We start from the raw sequence: 20,195 nt of genomic DNA, 5'->3' as shown, positions 1-20,195 counted from the left end.
GGAGCTGCAAGAATCCTGCTCCAGCGGCTCTCAGGTTTGTCTGCTAATGGAACTTGGTTTGAGACACAAATTTCATTCAGAACTTCAACACGTAAAAGATAAATGCCATCGACCGGTTCAGAACCAAGTCAAACTTCAGAGTTTGCCACACACCCAGAGAAAACACGGTACAACACGGTGACTTGAGGGAGCAGAAGCTGAGGACTAGAGCACTTACCTGACGTGTCCGAGTTCACACGGAGACTTGGGAGGAACTGATGTACACAGTGTCCCCGCCTCCTGAATCCCACGGGGTTCTTTCCTGACTGGCTGGGCTGCGTGCCAGCAGGCTCTCACCACTCTGCCTCCCCCCCACACACACACACACATCACCACTAGATTGATTCTTCCCTCCAAAGCTCTCCTGACCCAGCAGCACTCCTTACCCCCCATCTTGTGACAGCGCCCTTATGGCTTCAACAGTGGTTTTCAAGGTTTTCTGTACATCACTGCTTTAGGGGTTTTGCGTTTCAGGCAAATTTCCATTTTTAAACACATATTTGTTCACTATCATTTTAGAAACTTCACACTAAATATGTTGTAAGTTTAAATTTTAAAATAATCAATGTGTTAATTTATGTTACCAGTTAACCAGCTTTTTTAGAGAAAGAAAAATCTTCCTGTTATTTGTACATACACTTTGGCTTCTCTCAGAAGTCAATGACTAGAAAAATTAAAGCCTCCTGCTTGCTTTGCTGTTGCTCTTGTTTCACGTGTGTGCTCATCAAATACACAGTCCAGGGGAGCCACAGGGCGATGCACCTATATGGCTGATGTTCCCACAAGGGCTACTGAAGACCTGAGTCAAAGTGCCCAGCACATGATAGGGACTCCATGAATTCTGATTCACGAACTCAGTGTCAAGGGAACCCCCAGCAAGTATTATCATGAGAGCACCCTAATATAGACAATTTCCATGCATGTGTTGAAATTTGGAGTGCCGCTTGCCATAACCCAAAGTATGCTTCAAATTCTGGCATAAAAATATGTCCACCCCACACTTGGACGATGACATTTTAATGCTTAGCATGGCCTATCTACCCCGCTCTTTGGCTCCATTAGTGAAACTTTGAAACCCAGAAAATGACCTAGGTTCTCAGTTCAAAGATATGCTGGAGAGAAATCTAAGCCAAAGGAAGTAGAAAAATATAAGGGCACATTAGTCCCCTGATTTCCTGTGTCCTTGGGCTGCTTGTGTACTGTTTACTCTCTGTTACCTCCTCACTGACATGAAACATCAACTAGACTAGCCCCAGGTGAGGAATACAAAAAATATTTGCTGAATTGGTTTCTTTTTAAAGTCAGGGAAATAAAATGTCTGAGAGAGAGAAATCCAGAAAGTCAGCTGCAGATGAAAAACTGACAGCTATGGCTCTCTAAGGGGATGTACATTTTAGAAAAATATATTTTATAAATCCTCTATCAAGTGAAAGGAAGAAAAATGGATGGTTTTGAACTCCCATGTAGTCAAAAACATAATGAACAACACAGCTACTTGCTGCTAATAAAAACTGAAATGCCCAAACAACAGAGAGCATATATTTAGTGCTAAGCTGTTTTGTTTAACTACTAATAGGGAATACACTTGTTTAAAAAAATACATAATTGGTATTTTCCTCATTTTCCACAGGTTACTCTTCATTTCTGTGTATTCTTCCAAAAAGTTTCCCTCACTCATATTAATGCATATATATAAACACACACACACACACGCTAGATCTGGATTCAAAAAATAACTCCTGAAGGCCTATGCAATGAGAAACACAAGGGNTACATAATTGGTATTTTCCTCATTTTCCACAGGTTACTCTTCATTTCTGCGTATTCTTCCAAAAAGTTTCCCTCACTCATATTAATGCATATATATAAACACACACACACACGCTAGATCTGGATTCAAAAAATAACTCCTGAAGGCCTATGCAATGAGAAACACAAGGGTCGAGGTGCCTGTGGTTTGTGATTTAAATTTTTCACAGAAATAATACCCAATATATTACTCACAAAACATTTTTTTAATGTAAACTTCACCACCACCGTAAGAAGGAAGTGAGCTTGATACTACCACCACAGTTTTATAGATCAGGAACCTGAAAAGAGAGGTCCAGCCCTCTGCCCAGAAACTTACCAGTGGCTAAAGGAACCCAAGGCAGGCCTAGCGCACTAGCGACAGAGGATTCCAGAACTAGTACCCTCTCCATGAAATAAAGGTGGTAAGCAATAATAAAAGCTTGCGATCTAGGAGGTAAGTCTGAATTCAGAAATCAAATAATGATTAACTAGGACTTTGGTGACAAAACTTACCTAAAGGCAGCAACTAGTGGCGCATAAATTGAGTCTCCATCATAAACATATAAATGGTCCCAACTACACTCTGTAGCAAAATGATTGAAACGAAGTCTCATTATTCTATTTGGCCTGAAAAGAACAAGAAAAGCAGTTTATAATCATCATCATAAGTATAAAACATTTGATGAGAAAACAGAGAGAGATCGATTTTTAAAGAACTTACAGGGAGAGAAGAAATGAACAGTACATAAACGACATCCCTTCATTTGCTGACAATTTATTTCATACTTACCATGTGCAAGAGACCGCTAAGCACGCAATGGTAAACAAAATCACCAGGCTCTCTGCCTCCCTGGGCCTTGCAGTCCATCCAGCGGCTCTTCCTCAGCAGCCTGTGAACCGACCCACTGGCCCTTCTGTTTTGGCACTTCCTTCCTTACTCAACCTCAGATTCCACACTACGTCATTTCACAAACGCCACTGCCAGTTCTCTATACTTGCCTACCCTTCTGCCCTTCCATGGAACTACCTGGCAAAGGCCTGGTCTTAGATTTAATGCAGAAAACCAAGCCTACCACTGGGTCCTCTAGAGGTCCTCGAGACCACCAGGTAGGCTGGTTTCAGGACTGATCACAGCTCACCAACTTCCAACTGGCACNCCACTGGGTCCTCTAGAGGTCCTCGAGACCACCAGGTAGGCTGGTTTCAGGACTGATCACAGCTAGAGGTCCTCGAGACCACCAGGTAGGCTGGTTTCAGGACTGATCACAGCTCACCAACTTCCAACTGGCACTTCAAATCTGCCAGCAGTGCTACTACTCATTCTCTCTCTCCTCCACAATTTCTGCTCACTCCCAACTACTATTTCAAACCATTTGGTCCCACCTCCCTGCTTAAGCTCAGCACCCAGACAAAAATCTCTCAACACCCCATTTTCCAAAACATATACGTCTGTCCCTTCCTCTGTCCACCTCTCAAACACTTCACCTCTCCCTCTCATCTGGAACTTTCCACATCCTCATTTAAATCTCCCTAAGTCTCACATATTTTACAAAAAACAACAAAACATAAAAACGTCAAACTTCAACTCTCCTTCCAGCTACTACCCAACCTATCCCTCTCTCTGAAGATAGTGAACCTCCACACAAGACTCCGCTTTCTCTGTTTCTTCACATCCCACTCACCCTCTTTGCTCGCAAACCTGGCTTCCACCCAAACACTCCACTCAAAAACCTCTTGGTAATATCAGCACCATTTATATCCTGGTGATGCCTAATTATATGTCTCCAGCCTAGGCCTTCCCTCTACCCCACACTCATCTACTTAACATCTCTAACTAAGCAAACAACCAAATAAGTTCACAAACAAGTTAACTCGGCTGATGATGGCTACCGTGAAGACATGAAAGGAATGTGACGTGTACAATAGGTGGTAGGGAACTACCCCAGAAACCTTTGGAAGAGATGAGAATGACAAGAGATAAGCCATGTGAAAAGGACAGGGAACAGCACAGTCTGAAAGTGCAAGTGAGAAAGAGGTTGATGTGTCCAAGCAACACGAAGAAAATCAGTGTGTCTGAAACACAGCAAACAGAGGACACCTCATGAGATAAGAAGTGAGAGATGGGCAAAGGGGCAACAGCAAAAGCTGGGAGGCCAATTTCAAGGCTACCGCATGGCCCAGGAAAGACAGGATGATTGGTGTCTCACAACAACTGTAGAGATGAAGATGAAAAGGAGAAGGCAGATGGACTGGGAAGACATTCTAGAGGGAAAACGGGCAGATCTTACTGATAGGCTGAATATGGGGATGAGGGAAGAAGGAGTTAAAGGTTTTGCTTAGGCTGAGGAGGAACAACCACCAGGAGCACCTCCAGAGGAATGCTGCAGAAGGAGGTCAGATAGCAATGAACTGATAGAAAGCACAGGGGCAAACAACTCTTTAAAGCAACAGTTCCTGAACTGTGGGCCTCACAATGCAGGGAGGGGCCCTGGGACTCTTTTAGGCGGTCTGAGAGGTCAAATCTATGTTCACGATAATCCTAAAATATCACGTGCCCTTATCAGCACATTGGCATTTACTAACGGTGCAGAAGCGATGGTGGGTGAAAGAACCTGCTGGCACCTTAGGACAGAGCAAGGCGGAAGCACCAAACTGGACCAGTAATCACTGTTACTCTTCACCACTACATGCTCAGAGAAAAAGGAAAAATGGGTTTCGTGTAAGGATATCTTTATTACGCGTAAAAACTATTAATTTCATTAAATCTTGACCCATGAGTACATATCTTTTGAATATTCCACATGACAAGACAGGAAGCACCGACAAAGCATTTCTGCTGCCTAACACAGGACAGTGGTCTCAAGGAAAACCACTCGTGCAACTGTTTGGGTGGTGAGCTGAGCTAGTTGCTTTTTCCCGGAATGCCATCTATCATTTTTACTTAAAAGAACAACAAACTATGGTTACCCAGATTTGTATATTTGGTAGATACTTTCTTAAAAATGAACAAAGCAGGTCACTTCAGAGAAAACCACTGACAGCATTTGTTGCCAAAGATAAAATGTAAGCTTTCAAGCAATAATTAGAGTTATGGAAATTTGCATCTGCCACCCAGATACAACTTCCCAAAGCTTCAAACTTTCTGATGAGATTAATGGTGACGTTAACCAAGTGATTTCTTTTTCAGGTTATATCATGCAGTATATCAAAATCTGGAAGATCTGCATAACTCAGTGAACGATGATTTTCCAAATAACCCATATATCCTGTTAAGGGTTAAAGATCCATTCTGAAGTACAAGAAAACCAAGAGATTTTAACTTAAGTTCCAGAAGTTCATAAACATTGTTTCAGATTCCACACTGCAATTTACTTTTAGGAAATTAGCACTTGTCAAGCTTTGATGTAGTATCAAAGAAGACTACCCAAAATTATTTATAAGGGTTATTAAAATCTCCTTCCTTTTCCTACTACATATTCAAGTGAAGACTAATTTTCTTCACATTCTTCAACCACAATAAATATTGTAACAAAGTAAATGCAGAGGAAAATATAATAATCCACCTATCTTCTACGGAGCCAGACACAGAAGAAATTTTACAAAAACGTGAAACAATACCATTCTTTTCACTGATTTTTTTTAAAATATAGGGTTTCCTTTTTCATAAAAATATGTCATATTTGCTGACATGTAGTAGGCTTATCATTGCTTTTAAATGAGTTAATGAAGAATTTCCTTAGTATTAATTTATTATATGATGAACACAGATATAACCCACATAAACAAAAGTTATTTGGAATTCTCTAAATTTAAGAGTATAAAAGGGGTCCTGAGACCACAAAGCTTGAGAAACTCTGCTTTAAAGATCTGCCATTAAGAGAGGCGCCTGGGTGGCTCCGTCAAATAAGCAACTAACTCTTTTGATTTTGGCTCAGATTCTGATCTCAGGGTCATGAGTTCGAGCCCTATACTGGGCTCCATGTCCACCATGGAGCCGACTTAAAAAAAAAAAAATTGCCATGAAGAGAAGGAAAAGGCAAGAGCTGGAGGGTACAGGAGGCCCAGAGAAGAAGCCATTTGAACAGGTAACAGTTATATGTATTTTCCTGTCCACGATAAAAACAGGTACTTACAAAAATGATATAATATTGTAATTTCCTACAGTTTTAAGCAAACCATTTCAAATACTCAACAGTTTTAACTATTATAATTGACAATATACAAATTTCTGGTGTGTACAATTCATTCATAGCTTTAAATCAACACAAAACTTCTTTTCAGATTAACGATGAAGATTAAGAAAAATAAAATCAAATTCACTTAGATGAAAAGTTATCAAATAAAAAATATTTTAAGTACTTTATGTGATAGATTGTTAATTTTACTTGTAAAAAAAGTAATGCCACACTGAGCTCAGGAAAAAAAAAAATTAAACCAGCCATTATTACTTACTGTCCTTCAATGAGCCATGTGCACTTCGTTTTATATTTATAATTTCCAGGTCCATCTGTTACAAACCCAGAAGATCCAGTTAGTCTGTAATGCAAAGTAAAAAAAAAAAACCAAACAACACTTAAGTCCATCAAAATTTCACATATCGATATCTTTCTTAATTCTCAATTCAAGCATAGTGGGTACATTAATGTATAACCAGAATAAAATCATTGGATAGTTATAGTCAGTGTATACAAATCTGGGTGAAAAGAGTACTTGCCATAAACTTAAGAAAAGGGGAGACAAATACATTAAAACCAACAGGAGTAAACAAAAACATATCTCAATCTTTCTAGCTAAGATAAGAAATCCATACTTTGTACCATGAAAATGGCTACAAGAACGTACTGATAAATATGAGTTGGTTTTTAAAAAGTAAGATCATACAGTCACAGGTACAATTAAAGTGTATTTAATACAGTAACACTGTGGAGAACATAACTGAGTTGCACAAGCACATCAAGCCACACACACAAGGGACCCATCACATTCATCTTGCTTCTGGAGGCAATCCACCCCCCACCCAGGAGCAGTGTCCATCAGCACCTGCCTTCCCACACTCCTGCCGAATCTGAAGTTTGTCAATATTTTTAGGTCTTGCCGATATGATAGGCATGAACTGATAATCTCATTCATGTTTTGGCTGGTATTAACCCTGAAACTTGAATATCTTCTCGTATGTTTTGGTCATTTGCATTTCCTCTTTTGTGAATTAAAATTCCATATTTTGTGCCCACTTTGCCACCAAGTTGTCTTTTTCAAATTAATGTTTAGGAGCTCTTTTTATATTAAGGAGCTCCCATCTGCATGTTAAATACACTATAAATATACTTTCTCAGTTTGCTTTTTTCTTTATATTTCGTGTCTGTTATCTTTTGCTATATATAACTTTTTAATATTTAAGAAGGATGCTATTTCCTTCCTCACTGCTGTTTCCAGATCATTTTTCCTCTGTCATCCGTCACCAATGTCAGCCTTTCTGAAACAGATGTTCTCCTCTGGATCTGCCTCCCCTACTTTCTGAGTTAACTACTGACATCCCAGTTACTCCTTCTCACCCACTGATATCAGCATCTAGTTCACTGCCTTCCATTCAACTACATCAACATCCAAGATGTTCCAATCAGAACCTAAGCTCTCCATTTCTTAACTTCACCATTAACGGTCTTTTCCTCCACCCCACATTAGTCATCCACTTCCTGCCATTATCTGTGACAGCAAAAGCAACAAAATCTTCATTTTAGGCATCCTATGTTATAACCACCATCTCTTACGTCTCAAGTTTAGCCTAGCTCCCCTTTTCCAGGAAGTCATCAGCCCTGTGGGGACCTCCAATCCACTGATCACTTCTTCATGTTCATCACCCACCACCCACATTTGACTTTCCCACTTGCCTAGTTAAGATTCCATGGTCCATCACAGTTATCACCACCTGCAAATCCCTTCGCTTCTTCCCTCCTTTTCTCCCTCTACTGTAGTTATCTGGTTACTTATATCTCCATGCCTTACTCCCAATATCCATTTTACCCCCAAAATGTTAGTCTGAGCCAAACATGGTTTTCTGTGCCCCCTGCCAATAACTGATTAGAAATGTGTATCAGTTAAGATTAGGTCCTAACGCAACTGACAGAAAAACTAATTAGTAATGGCTTAACCAAGATATAAAGTCCAAAGGAAAGATATACAGAGTACATAAGGGATTTCTGTCATCTCATCAGGGACCTAATGCTCTTCTGTCTTGTTGCTCTGTCATCAACATGTGGCTTCCATCTCATAATCCAAGACGGTGGCTCCAACTCCAGCTTTTATTCCCACATTCTACCAAGTAGAGAGGAAAAGAACACAAGGTGCACATCCCCTCCAAGTCAAATGAGACAATTCAACTTACATCCTATCAGCCAAAAGTTACTGACATGTTTAAATGTAGAGGGAGGCTGAGAAATGTAGCCATTATTCCAGATGACCATGTACTCAATGAAAAATCAGGATTCCCTTTACTAACAAAGTGGAGAAAGGCAAAGAAGGGTCATTACTAGTCTCTGTCACAGCATGTAATCTAATACTTAGATGTGAGGGCAAGTCTTGACGCAGGGCTTCCAGGAACTATTTTTTCATTCTTAAGAAAAACAGTGTGGTGGACAGGGAGATGTATCACATAATCTCCCCTTTGAGGAAGGACTTACTGCCTCGTCAACAAGCAGCCTCCACGTGTCAGTTCCTTCAGGAGCTGCCTTGCCCCGGGGTCACGCCCTGCCCAGGGCAGCTCACACCATAGAGGGTAGAAAGGCTGGAGCATTTCAACCCAACATGAAAGAACTCTGACAATCCTTTGTTCGAAGCTCCCCTTTGTCAGGCCTGCACTGAAGCTCAACTTCTTCCTTTGGCCAATTTTGGTACCTGCCCCTTCCTCTCACAGGCGTTATAACCAATTTGTGCCCCGAACTCCATCTCAGCAAAGCAGCCGTCCTGCTACAAGGTTGAACACAAAGCCAACACCAAGAATGACAAACCAAAGGAATGCAAAGGTCCATGAAGAGCAGTACCAACCAACCAACCACAGAGGTGACTCCAGGTTTATGGGCTAATAAATTTCCCACTGGTTACTGGTTCACTGTGTGTATGTGTGTGGACACACTTTAGGCTCTTCTAGTTCAGAAAGTTTTCTGGCTTTCTATTATGCTTGTTTTGCTCCTAAGAGTTCTATGAATTTCACATACATAGACATACTCGGGTCTTTGCAAATCAGCATCACATTTAGAAAATAGGTCGTTTTAATTTTAAATATTCACTTAGTATCTTTAAGTCAAGCATTTATATAATTTTACAAATAATGAATAGTTATGATCACAGATAGCCTTTTATCAACTAAAGAACAATTCTCCTTTTGTAACTTCTCTCCCAAAGAACTTCCACCCGCCCCACACTAAAATAAACATTTAACTACCTAGTAAGCATTCTTAATTATTTTTCTTCATACTCATGAGCCCATGATATATGCACAGTTCTCTTCAATTAATTTTTGGCTACACAAATTATTATACAAACTTTTCTGCATCTTCCTTTTCTCACACAACAAAACTGTGAGAATCTCTTCAACTAAACAGGTATTAGTCTAATTCACTTTTTCCATGAAGCATAATCTTCTAACCTATTGAGGTAGCATTTTTTTTCTGCCTTTCTCCTACTAACATTCATTTTGTTTTCAGTCAGCTGGCATTATGCACATTGCTGCAATAAATATCCCTATACATATGGCCTTACTTGTGCTTTAATTTCTAAGAATAGAATCTTAGGAGGAGGATTACTGGGCCAAAGGAAGATGAATTTTAATTGTTAACCAAGCTGCCAAATTATTTCCAAAATGGCTGTAACAATTCACATTTGCACCAGCAGTACGTGACAGCATGCTATTCTCCACGTCCCCCTGTATTCGGTATTCTTGTTTCTTTTAAATCATTAACTTGAAATTCTCCAAGTTCTAGGGAATGGCCAATACGAGTTTATTGAAAAGGGAAGGTCAGGAACATCAACTACACTTTCAGGTCAAGCTTTGTACCATCCCTGGTGATCCAGGTACAGACACCAGTACTGCCTGTGCTCACTTCACCAGCAGTCACACAAAGGCATCCGATTGAAACATAAAGACTCTTGAACAATATGAAACCGGAAATACAGAGAATTAATAACTCCTTGCTTCTACCAAGTTTCCAATTCAAGAATACACTGAGGGTGATTGTACACTAGAAACAAAAACAGGGAAAACAGGGGAACCCTCCATAGGAGGCAGGTTTCAAAGGAGTCACCTTATAATTATTTCCTTCTAATTATTAGTATTATTACCAAGCAATGTGGCCTATTAAAAAAAAAAAACACCTCAACTTTTCTCACCTGTTTAGATTTTCCTTGTGATCAAGTATGTAGGACATTGATAATCTCTGACCAAAGTTCTTTGCACATTAAAAAAAAAAAGACAATCTATTGTAGGAATATAAACTGCTATTGATGTGCAATTCAGTTTATTGAATGCACTATTCAACTCCCTTATATTCTCACCTGTTACTTACTAGATCTATTTCTGAGAAAGGTGTATTAAAATCCCATACCATGACACATTTGCCATGTTATTTTTGCTTTATGTATTCAGCTATTTAGCCGTATAAGCTTGTAACTATTAGATCTTCATAAATTGTCCCTTTTATCATTATAATAACCATTTACATAGTTTGACGTTCATGTTTCACCTTGTCTATTATTATAATTACTGATATTTTGTTGTTGTTTTCTTGGGCCATAGATCTTTATCCAACTCTGTATTTTTCATATTTCCTTCTCAAGTTTTCAAAAGCTCTTCTTCTAAACAGGACATGGTTAGGTTTTGTTTCTTAACCTAGTCCAACAGTTTTACCGGCACAATATAATTTTTCACATTTAGTGTGACTGCCATACTGATTTGATTCTTTCCAACCAAAATTTTAAATTAGTCGTAGTGAGGAATAATTTATATACAATAAATGGCACCTTAAATGTACAATTCTTGAGTTGTGACAAATGTATACACATGCGGAACCCTCCCAAACAGCACATGAAACAGGTCTGTTACCCCCCAAAGTTCCTTCACACCACTTTGCAGTTAATCTCTCCCAACACTGATCTTTCTATCACTATAGAACAGTTTTATACATCATCAAGGTATGAATCTTCACTGCTCCCAGGTCTCCCAGTACTCTTGCCTCAAGCACAGGTAAGATTCTGCTCATCCATTTAGCAATATATCGACCTTGTGGAGGTCACAAAGATCTACTATACATCACACATCATGGTCTTTGTCCCTTGCTACACTGGCCCAGCTATACACCAGTTCTCTGTCTGGGAGGATCACAACAGATCTTAGATCCTACAGTTTCTGATAGGTCCCCCCAGCAAGCTGGCTCAAGAGAAGCAGACAGAGTGCTTGGAGTTGGGAGAACCAAGGAACCAAGCCTCATTTCAGCTGCCATGTTCCCATCAGGCTGCCATGTTCCTCATATCCCTCTTGGCTCCTCTTCATGGCTAAAATCCATTTATGTTTCGACTTTCTGTTGCTTTCAAGTAAAACCATCCTAACTACTAATTTTACCAATTCTACAATGAATACTTCTCCCCTAATGGCTCAGAAATCAGGATGTACTATAAAATTAATGGCATGTCACAGTTTAAAGGAAGTGTTTTTTTCTTTCTTAGCAGCACACAAGATAAGGGTGCATTGTACACTCAACGGCATCTTAGCAAGCTGAAGCTACACATATGGCAAACTATAAACCTGGTTGAACCCAACTCTGCTTCCTCTGTATGTGCAACCATGTAGATGGATAAAACTAAAGACACAACATTGTGTTGACTGGTCTCGCTTCATGTTTATGAACACACATCTCAAATAGGTTCTCAGCACTGCAGGACAACAATCCTTCCATTTTCCTGGCCAATTCACTTTTATACCTCATTATCTCTCAACTTCCCAAACCCTCTTTCCTCTTTTCAATTTCAACTGATGATCAGTCGATTGCTTTACTCATTTCACGTGAATTTTCCCCCAGTGGAATGTCAACTTCGTAACAGTAAAGATTTTTGTCTCTTCTGTTCACTATTTCCAGTGCCTAAAAGCGTGCCTGGCATCTTAACGACACCAAGTGAACAGTAGTGGAAGACGAAATAAATTAGGAGAACTATATTTTCTTCCCATTACTAAATGCATGTTTTGTCCCTAGTTACAAAGAATAAACTATCTAAATTCATCGAGGGTTAAATCCTCTACCTGGGTCCAAAATTCTCAAATTCTACTCAATCAAAGGCAACAGCAGAACAAACCTAATTCCAACCCCAACCCCACACTTCTCTCTACTGGATCAGCATGAGATGAGCTATCGGATTCCCTTCTTAAAATATAAACTTCCTTCATTTTATGTTCCTCTCATGCTGCCACTTCTGTGCTTTTACAGCAAAAGTCTTGAGAACTATCTACTCTCACTGATAGCTCCCTCACCTACTAATTTCTTAACCCATTCCAGCGAGGCTTTAACCCTACTTCCCCAGCCCCCCTCAAAATCCTTTAGTTAAGGTATATGAGCACTTGAAATAGTTGATGCCTCCCTCTTTCTTAAAACACTTTCTTCACTTGGTTTCCAAACCCCCCTCCCACTCCTAATTCACAGCTTCTTTTCAGTCCCCTCTGATAAGTCCACCTGCTTGTCCCAGTCAGTCTCTAGTTGTAGGAATGCCCCAGGGCTCCACCTCAAACTGCTTCTCTGCACAAAGACATATGGATCTCATACCATCAGAAAACTTTAAATACCACCTATATATATTTTTAACAATGAAATTTTCATCTCTATGACGGTAACACCATTCTCCTGGTTATCCCAGGCAAAACCTATGAATAATACAAGCATAATCTCTGTCAAAAAAAAAAACCAAAAAACCAACCAACAAACAAAAAACTTTCATTTTTTTTCCTTTAAATATTTATGACTTTATTATTTTTCTGGCCTTATTACAATTAGTTAAGAACCCCATTATGATACGGAAAAGAATTGGTGATTGGTAAGAATTAGTGATGTCTTGTTCTCAATCTCAAGGGAAAACTTTCAGTATTTCACCAGACAGTGTGATATTTACCCTAAATTCTTTGCAAAAGCCTTACTTACTAACAGATTAAGGAAGTACTTTCTATTCCCAGTTTATTAAAGATTTTTAACATTAGTTAGTATTGAATTCTAGTTATTTAAAAAACTGTGTATCTAATGATCATTTGCCTTTTCTCTTTATTCTATTAATGCTGTGAATGATACTGATTTTCAAATATTAAATTGACATTGAATTTCTCAAATAAACCCAAGTTGGTCATGATTCTTTTTATATTTTGCTGGATACAGTTTGCAAATATTTTAAATGTTTTTACAGCTTCATAAATTTAGACTGACCTGCTTATTTGTCAGGTTTTGATAACAAAATTATGCTGGTTGTATAAAAATAGGAAAGGAATTTCACTTATTTTCCTATCTGTAGGAGATTCTGTGTAAGATTGGTGATATTTCTCTTGTAAAAGTTTGGAAGAATTCACTGGTAAAGCCATCTGGGCCTGGAGTTTTCTTTTAAGCAAGTTGATTTTACTAGAGTTAGCCATTTCATCTAAATTTTTCAAATTTACTGTAATAAACTAATATCCTATGATTTTTCCAATGCATGTAGGCTCTATAGTGATGTCCTCTTTATCATTACTGATCAGTAATTTGTTTAACTCTTTATCAATCTCTCCAGCAGTTTATCAATTTTGTCATATATATATTTTTTTTTTTTATTTTATTATTATTATTTTCTTTAAGTAATCTCTATACCCAATATGGGGCTCGGAACTTACAACCCTGAGATCAAGAGTCACACACTCCACCAACTCAGCCAGCCAGGCTCCCCTCAATTTGGTTTTTTCTACTCTAATAGATTGAGTATATTTTGCAGTTTTTCTATTTTCTTGAGTTGAAAACAGATCACTGACTTCCAACCTTTCTTCTTTTTTAGTGTATGCATTTAAAACCCTTTCATTCTCAGCATTGCATTAGTTGTACCCATAGTTCTGACATATAATACTTTCATTATCATTCAGTTCAAAATTTCAAATTCCCAGGGTAATTTCCCTTTTGATTCATGAATATTCTGAAGAGCACAGTAACTATATGGTGCAGTATTCTCTGTATGTCAATCAGGACAAGTGTTTTAAAATCTTTGTTCTATTAATTACAGAGAGGAGTGTTAAAATATTTTTAACATCAATGGGTGTTAAAAAGCAGGAGGAAAACCTAACGAGGAGCAGGATATATACATGGTTTTAAAGCATTTCCCCATATATTGCTTACTGGTTGCAAGGAGGGAATAAAATAATAATTAGACAGTGGAAAAAAAAAACAGACAACACCTCAAACAAGAGAACGAAATTAATATAAAAAATAATGGAAATATAGGAGTCATATGCCTCCAGGTATGAGATCCTGAGAAGGGCCATCCCTTCACCTATGCAGTATTCTGACTAAGGATGCATAACTTGAATCTAACCATGAGGAAATATGAAACAAAAGCAAAATAAAGAACTGGATTAAAATGGGGGGGGTGTATTCACGAAAGAGTGTCAATATCACTTAAAAAAAAAAAAAGGAAGAAAGGCAGCAGAAATGTTCTACATCAGAAGTCAGCAAACTACAGTCCTTAGGCTAGATCCTGCCTGCTGATTGCTCCTGTAAATAAATTTTATTGGAACACAGCCATGCCCTTTTGCTTACTTATTCTCAATGGCTACTTCATGTTACAAGAGCAGAAGTGAGTAACTGTACAGAGACAAAGCAGAAAATATTCACTATCTGGTTCTTTACAGAAAAGATTTGCTGACCCACGTTCTAGATTAAAGTAGGCTATAGAGACATAACAATTAGATGCAGTATCCAACCCTAGACTGGATCTGGTACTGGAATGGGGGGGAGCAAATAATATAAAGGACATTATTAGGTCAACTGACAAAATGTAGAACAAACAACAGATTAGATAAAGGTATTGTATCAATGTTAAATATATTGAAGGTGAAAACTGTACCTTAAGATTTAAGTCTCTTAAAATGATCACTTCCCTTAGAAAATACACACTGAAGTATTTTATTTAAAGGGTCAAGAGCCATGAGATATTTATATATCTTACTCTCAAATGGTTCAAGGAAAACCATTGTGTGTATGTGTGAGAAAGAGAGAGAGCACAATCAAATTCACAAATGACAGACTGTTTTTCAGACCTTTGTCTCTCTGAGCTTCCGTCTAGGAATGTTTTCCCAGCATATCTTACAGTTCATTGATTCTCTCTTCATCTGCATCTAAGATTCCTAAAATCAGTTACTGTATCTTCAGTTTCTGCTCTTTTTTATATTTTCTAGTTCTTAGCTGAAATTGTTCATCTAGTCATTTAAATTCTTAAAGAGATCATTTATTTCAAAGTCTGTTTCTAATCATTCTAATTGCTGACTCTTGTGTGTCTCCACGAATGTCCTTTTTCTATTCCAAGATCCAATCCAGAATCGAACACTGCAATTCGTTGTCACATCTTCTTGCCTCCCTGAACCTGTTTCTTTTTCACAATTAAAATTTCAGTTGAGATAATAGATTCACATGCAGTTATAAGAAATAATACACAGTGACTCCTTATATACTTTGACCAAGTTCCCTAAATGGTAACATTTTAAAAAACTACAGTAAAATATCACAACTAGAATACTGACATTGATAAATCAATCTTATTCAAATGTCCACAGTTTTACTTTTACTCATTTCTGCGCGCGCGCGCGTGTGTGTAAGTTCTACACAATTTTGTCACCTGTGCAGGTTCATGCATCCACCACCAGTCAAGATACTAAATGGAACCAACACAAGGACTCCTCATACCGCCCCTTTGTAAACCTACAGCTCCCTCCCACATCCCCCCCACACTACACATTCTTAACCCCTGGCCACATTTAATCTGTCATTTTATCTTTATGCAATGTTCCTATTTGTCTCTGATAATTTTCTTTGCTCTAAAGTATAATTTGTCAATTATTAATATAGCCATTCCTACCCTTTATTTTTTTCAATTAATGCTTGCATGGTATACTTTTCCATTCTTTTATTTTCTACCTACATACATTGTTGGATTTGAAGTGACTTTTCTACAAGCAGCATGTAGTTGGATCACATTTTTTCATTCAATTTGCACTTCCATTTTAGGTAATTATTACATTTATAGTAATTACAAATATGTTAAGGGCTTAAGTAAGCCACTTTATTATCTGCCTTATATTTTTCTCCGGTTCTCATTCTGTTTCTCTCTTTTTGTCTTCCCGTGGGTCATTTGAACATTTTTTAAGATTCCATCTTGATTTATTTATATTGTTTTTGTCTTTTTGTATATTTTCTTAGCGGTTACTGTTGGCACCAGAAGACACATATGTGACTTAGAACAGTCTACTGGTAATAATGTTCTACCACTTTTAGTAGAGTGTGGCAACCTCACTTCCATTTAGGTCCTTTATCTTCACCATCTTATTTTATTTTTTTAAAAGAGTTTATTTATTTGAGAGAGAGCGCATGCATGAGCGGTGGCGGGGGGGCACATAGGGGAATCTCAAGCAGACTTTCCGCCCAGCCCAGAGCCCGATATGGGGCTCAATCCCACAACCCCAAAATCACAAACCTAGCCAAAACCAAGAGTTGGATGCTCAAATGACTGAGCCACCCAGGCGCCCCTATCTTCACCACTTAAAATATCATTATATTTGGGGCACCTGGGTGGCTCAGTTGGTTAAGCAACTGCCTTCAGCTCAGGTCATGATCCTGGAGTCCCAGGATCGAGTCCCATATCGGGCTCCCTGCTTGGCAGGGAGCCTGCTTCTCCTTCTGACCCTCCTCCCTCTCATGCTCTCTCTCTCATTCTCTCTCAAATAAATAAAATAAAATCCCTAAAAAAATGTTTTTAAAAATAACAAAATAAAATATCATTATATTTAGTATCAGATGGTTTTAAAAGACTTTGAGAGAGAGAGCAAGCAGGGGGAGGGGGAGAGGGAGAGAGAGAATCTCAAGCAGACACCCCACTGAGCAAGGAGCCCAACACGGGGCTTGATCACATGACTGCAAGATCATGACCTCAGCCAAAATCAAGAGCTGGGACGCTTAACCAACTGAGCCATCCAGGCATTCCCAGTTTTGTATTTTTTATTCAGTCATCAAATATGATTGCTAACACTCAGGAGGAAAAGGAGAGTCTATTATATATACCTGTGTTTCTGCTCTCTCCATTGTTCCTTCTTTTTTCTTGATGCTACAAGATTCATACTTTTATCATTTCTCTCCTAAGAACTTCCTTTACCCTATCTTTAATGATAGATCTGCTAGCAACAAATTCTTTTCATTTCCCACCATCTGAGAATGTTTCTATTTCCCTTTAATTTCTGAGGGACAGTTTTGCTGAATACAGAACTCACAAATGACAGTTGTTTTATTTCAACACTTGAGAAATAGTGTGCTACTTCCACTGGCCCCCATGTTTCAGATGACAAATCTGTTATCTGCATGGGTGTTCCTCATCATTTCTCTCTGGCTGCTTTCAAGACTTCTTCTTTGCCCTTAGGTTTCTAGGCTTTTATACTATATATATTTATGTAAGTACATACTTATACATATTTATACATATGTAAGTACATACTTATACATATTTATACATATTGAACATATTTAGGTAAGCAGATACTTAACTATTTGTAAGTATATACTTGATCTATTTGTCTATTCTTTCACCAATATCACACTATCTTGATTACTGTAGCTTTACAGTTAAGTTCTGAGTCAGGTAGCATTGGTCCTCCAACTTTGTTCTTCTCCTTCAATACTGTGCTGACTGCTCTGGGTTTTCTGTTTCTCCATATAAATGTTAGAATCAGATTGTCAATATCGACAAAATAATTTACTGGGATTTTGACTGTATAGATCAAGTTGGGAAGAAGGGAAGAACTGATACTTTGACAATATTGAGCCTTCTCATCCATGAGCAGGGAATATATCTCCATGTACTTCGTTCTTGATTTTGTTCATCAGAGTATATAGTTTTCCTCATATAGATCTTATACATATTTTGCTAGACCTATGCCCAAGTATTTCACTTTTGCTGGTGCTAATGTAAATGGTATTGTGTTTTTAATTTCAAACTCCACTTCTTCGTTGCTGGTATATAGGAAAGCAACTAAATTCTGTGTATTTAACCTTGTATCTATCTCACACCTTTAGATTTTTCAAGAGTTCGATTATGATGCATCGTGGTGTGAATTTGAGTTTGTATGGGGTTCACAATTTCTTCGATTTGCAGGTTTGTTTCTTTTGCCAAATTTGGTACATTTGGAGCCATTATTTCTTTCAAATACTCTTTCAACCCCACTCTCATTTCTCTCTCTCTCTCAATCTGGGACTCCAATTATACAAGTGTTACATCTTTTGTCCCACGGATCATTTTTTCAAGTCTGTTTTCTCTCTGTTGTTTAGACTGGAGGATCTCTATTATTCAGTTCTCAAGTTTACTAATTCTATCCTCTGTCACTGTCATTCTACTAATTGAACCCATCCAACAAGTTGGGGGGGTGGTTGTTGTTACTGTGTTTTCCAATTCTAAAATTTCCATTTGGTTCTAATTTCATTTGTAATTTGGTTTTAATTAATTTTATTTAGGTCTTTGCTGAGATTTTGTACTTTTATCTTTTTCAAGACAATTTTAATTGATTTTAAAGCATTTTTATGACAGCTGCTTTAAAACTCTTGTGAGAAAATTCCAGTATCTGATTCATCTTCGGTTGGTATCTGTTGATTGCCTTTTCTAATTAAAGTTGCATTTATTTTGTTATTGGTATGACAAGTCATTTTCTATTGTATCTTGAACATGTTGTCTATTATAATAGAAGTCACTAACATAGGGTCTTATTAAATATTTTATTTTGGCAGGTAGTCACCCTGTTTAGTTTTAGCATATGGATCTTGACCCAATTTTCTGGGCTATTATTCCAATGGCAGATTAATTTTCAGAGTCTCTGTGGTGTTATCTGGCCTGCTCTGTTTATCTGGTACTACTGTGCTCCCATGGGTCCCTGGCTGGTGCTGCCTGAGGGGATGAAAGGAGTTTCCCCAAGCCAGGCTGCCAGGTGCTTCTTGGTGGGGGAGGGGTGTGATGGCCCTAGGTTCCCCCCACCCCAACCCCCAGCTTCCCAGCATCTCTGAGCAGGAAAGGCAAGTCGTGAGCCCACAGAGAAAAAGAGGCCTCCCAGAAGATGCTGCTTCCCATAGCTGGGTCCCTCTTGACAGTTCCACCCACCTGCCCCCGTTTCTCTGGCTAGGGGAGAAAAAGCTCAGGCCCACATAACCAAAGAAATTTCCCTGGACTAGGCCACTTGCAGCTGTGTCCTTTTTGCCAGTAGTGTTCACCGTGGTATCTCTATGTGGGGGAGGAGACCCTGAAGTCCTCAAAGACAAAGATGCTTCCCAGACCAGAACGTTTGCTGTAGCTGAGTCTTTCTCACTAGTTCTGCCCACTTGCCTTGATATCTCTCAGTGGAAAAGGGATGTCTCAAGACAGGTGGGAAAAAGAGTGCTTTGTCTCCACATTTATATTCAGTGGGATACCTAACTGATTCCCCTTGTGGATGATATTAAGCTTGCCTGATGTTTTCAGAGGGAGTTCCATTTGATTCATGGAAGAAATGAGCCTACCTGGACTGCATTCTATTGCTAAGCCAGAGGGTCAGGAAGCACTGGGTCTGGGAGGCCTTCTTCTGTTGGGTGGGGGGATGCAAGATACCCTATGGCCATACTGTTCTTCTAGTCCTGTGATCCCCAATCAGCTCACATTCTTACAACTGTTCAGAGATCTCCTTTGGTTGTCTTCTGCACCAATTTCAGGATTTATAGCTAGACTTAGCAGAGAAAATGGGTCTATACTATCTCACCTATACTGGAAATTTCCCTATGAGTCTGCTTCAATTATGTTTTCTCTCTTGATTTTTAGTCAATTCTTTTATTTTCATTATATATCAGGATATTTTAATTTAATGCCAGACTAAGTTTTATAATATACTCTGTTACAAATATACATATAATATATATAGTTATATATAAATATATATTACATATTCTCACTAAATATATAAAAACTATACAGATAACTTGAATCCATGGTTGATGGTGTCTCTCTCCAGAGAAAACTTAACATTTACTTCTAGGAAGCAATAAAGCTAGGAGCAGGTCTCCTTAATCCAATCAAGGACTGAGGTGATTTGAAAGCTGGCTTCA

General features: G+C 38.5%; 1 protein-coding gene across 6 annotated transcripts in view; it reads right to left on the bottom strand.

The window, feature by feature from the left end:
* ATRN (attractin) overlaps window positions 1-20,195 on the bottom strand; it is a 151,053-nt gene that overhangs the window by 109,247 nt on the left and 21,611 nt on the right. For all 6 annotated transcript variants that reach the window (XM_034640969.1, XM_034640970.1, XM_034640968.1 and 3 more), the window contains exons 2-3: window positions 6,283-6,366; window positions 2,344-2,457 (exon numbers count right to left, since the gene is read on the bottom strand). In XM_034640969.1, coding sequence (XP_034496860.1) covers window positions 2,344-2,457; window positions 6,283-6,366 — 198 coding nt within the window. The remainder of the gene's footprint in view (window positions 1-2,343; window positions 2,458-6,282; window positions 6,367-20,195) is intronic.

The sequence above is a fragment of the Ailuropoda melanoleuca genome, chromosome 13 (genome assembly GCF_002007445.2).
Source record: "Ailuropoda melanoleuca isolate Jingjing chromosome 13, ASM200744v2, whole genome shotgun sequence".
NCBI classification, from domain to species: Eukaryota; Metazoa; Chordata; class Mammalia; order Carnivora; family Ursidae; genus Ailuropoda; species Ailuropoda melanoleuca.
This window is presented reverse-complemented; position numbering and strand designations above follow the sequence as displayed.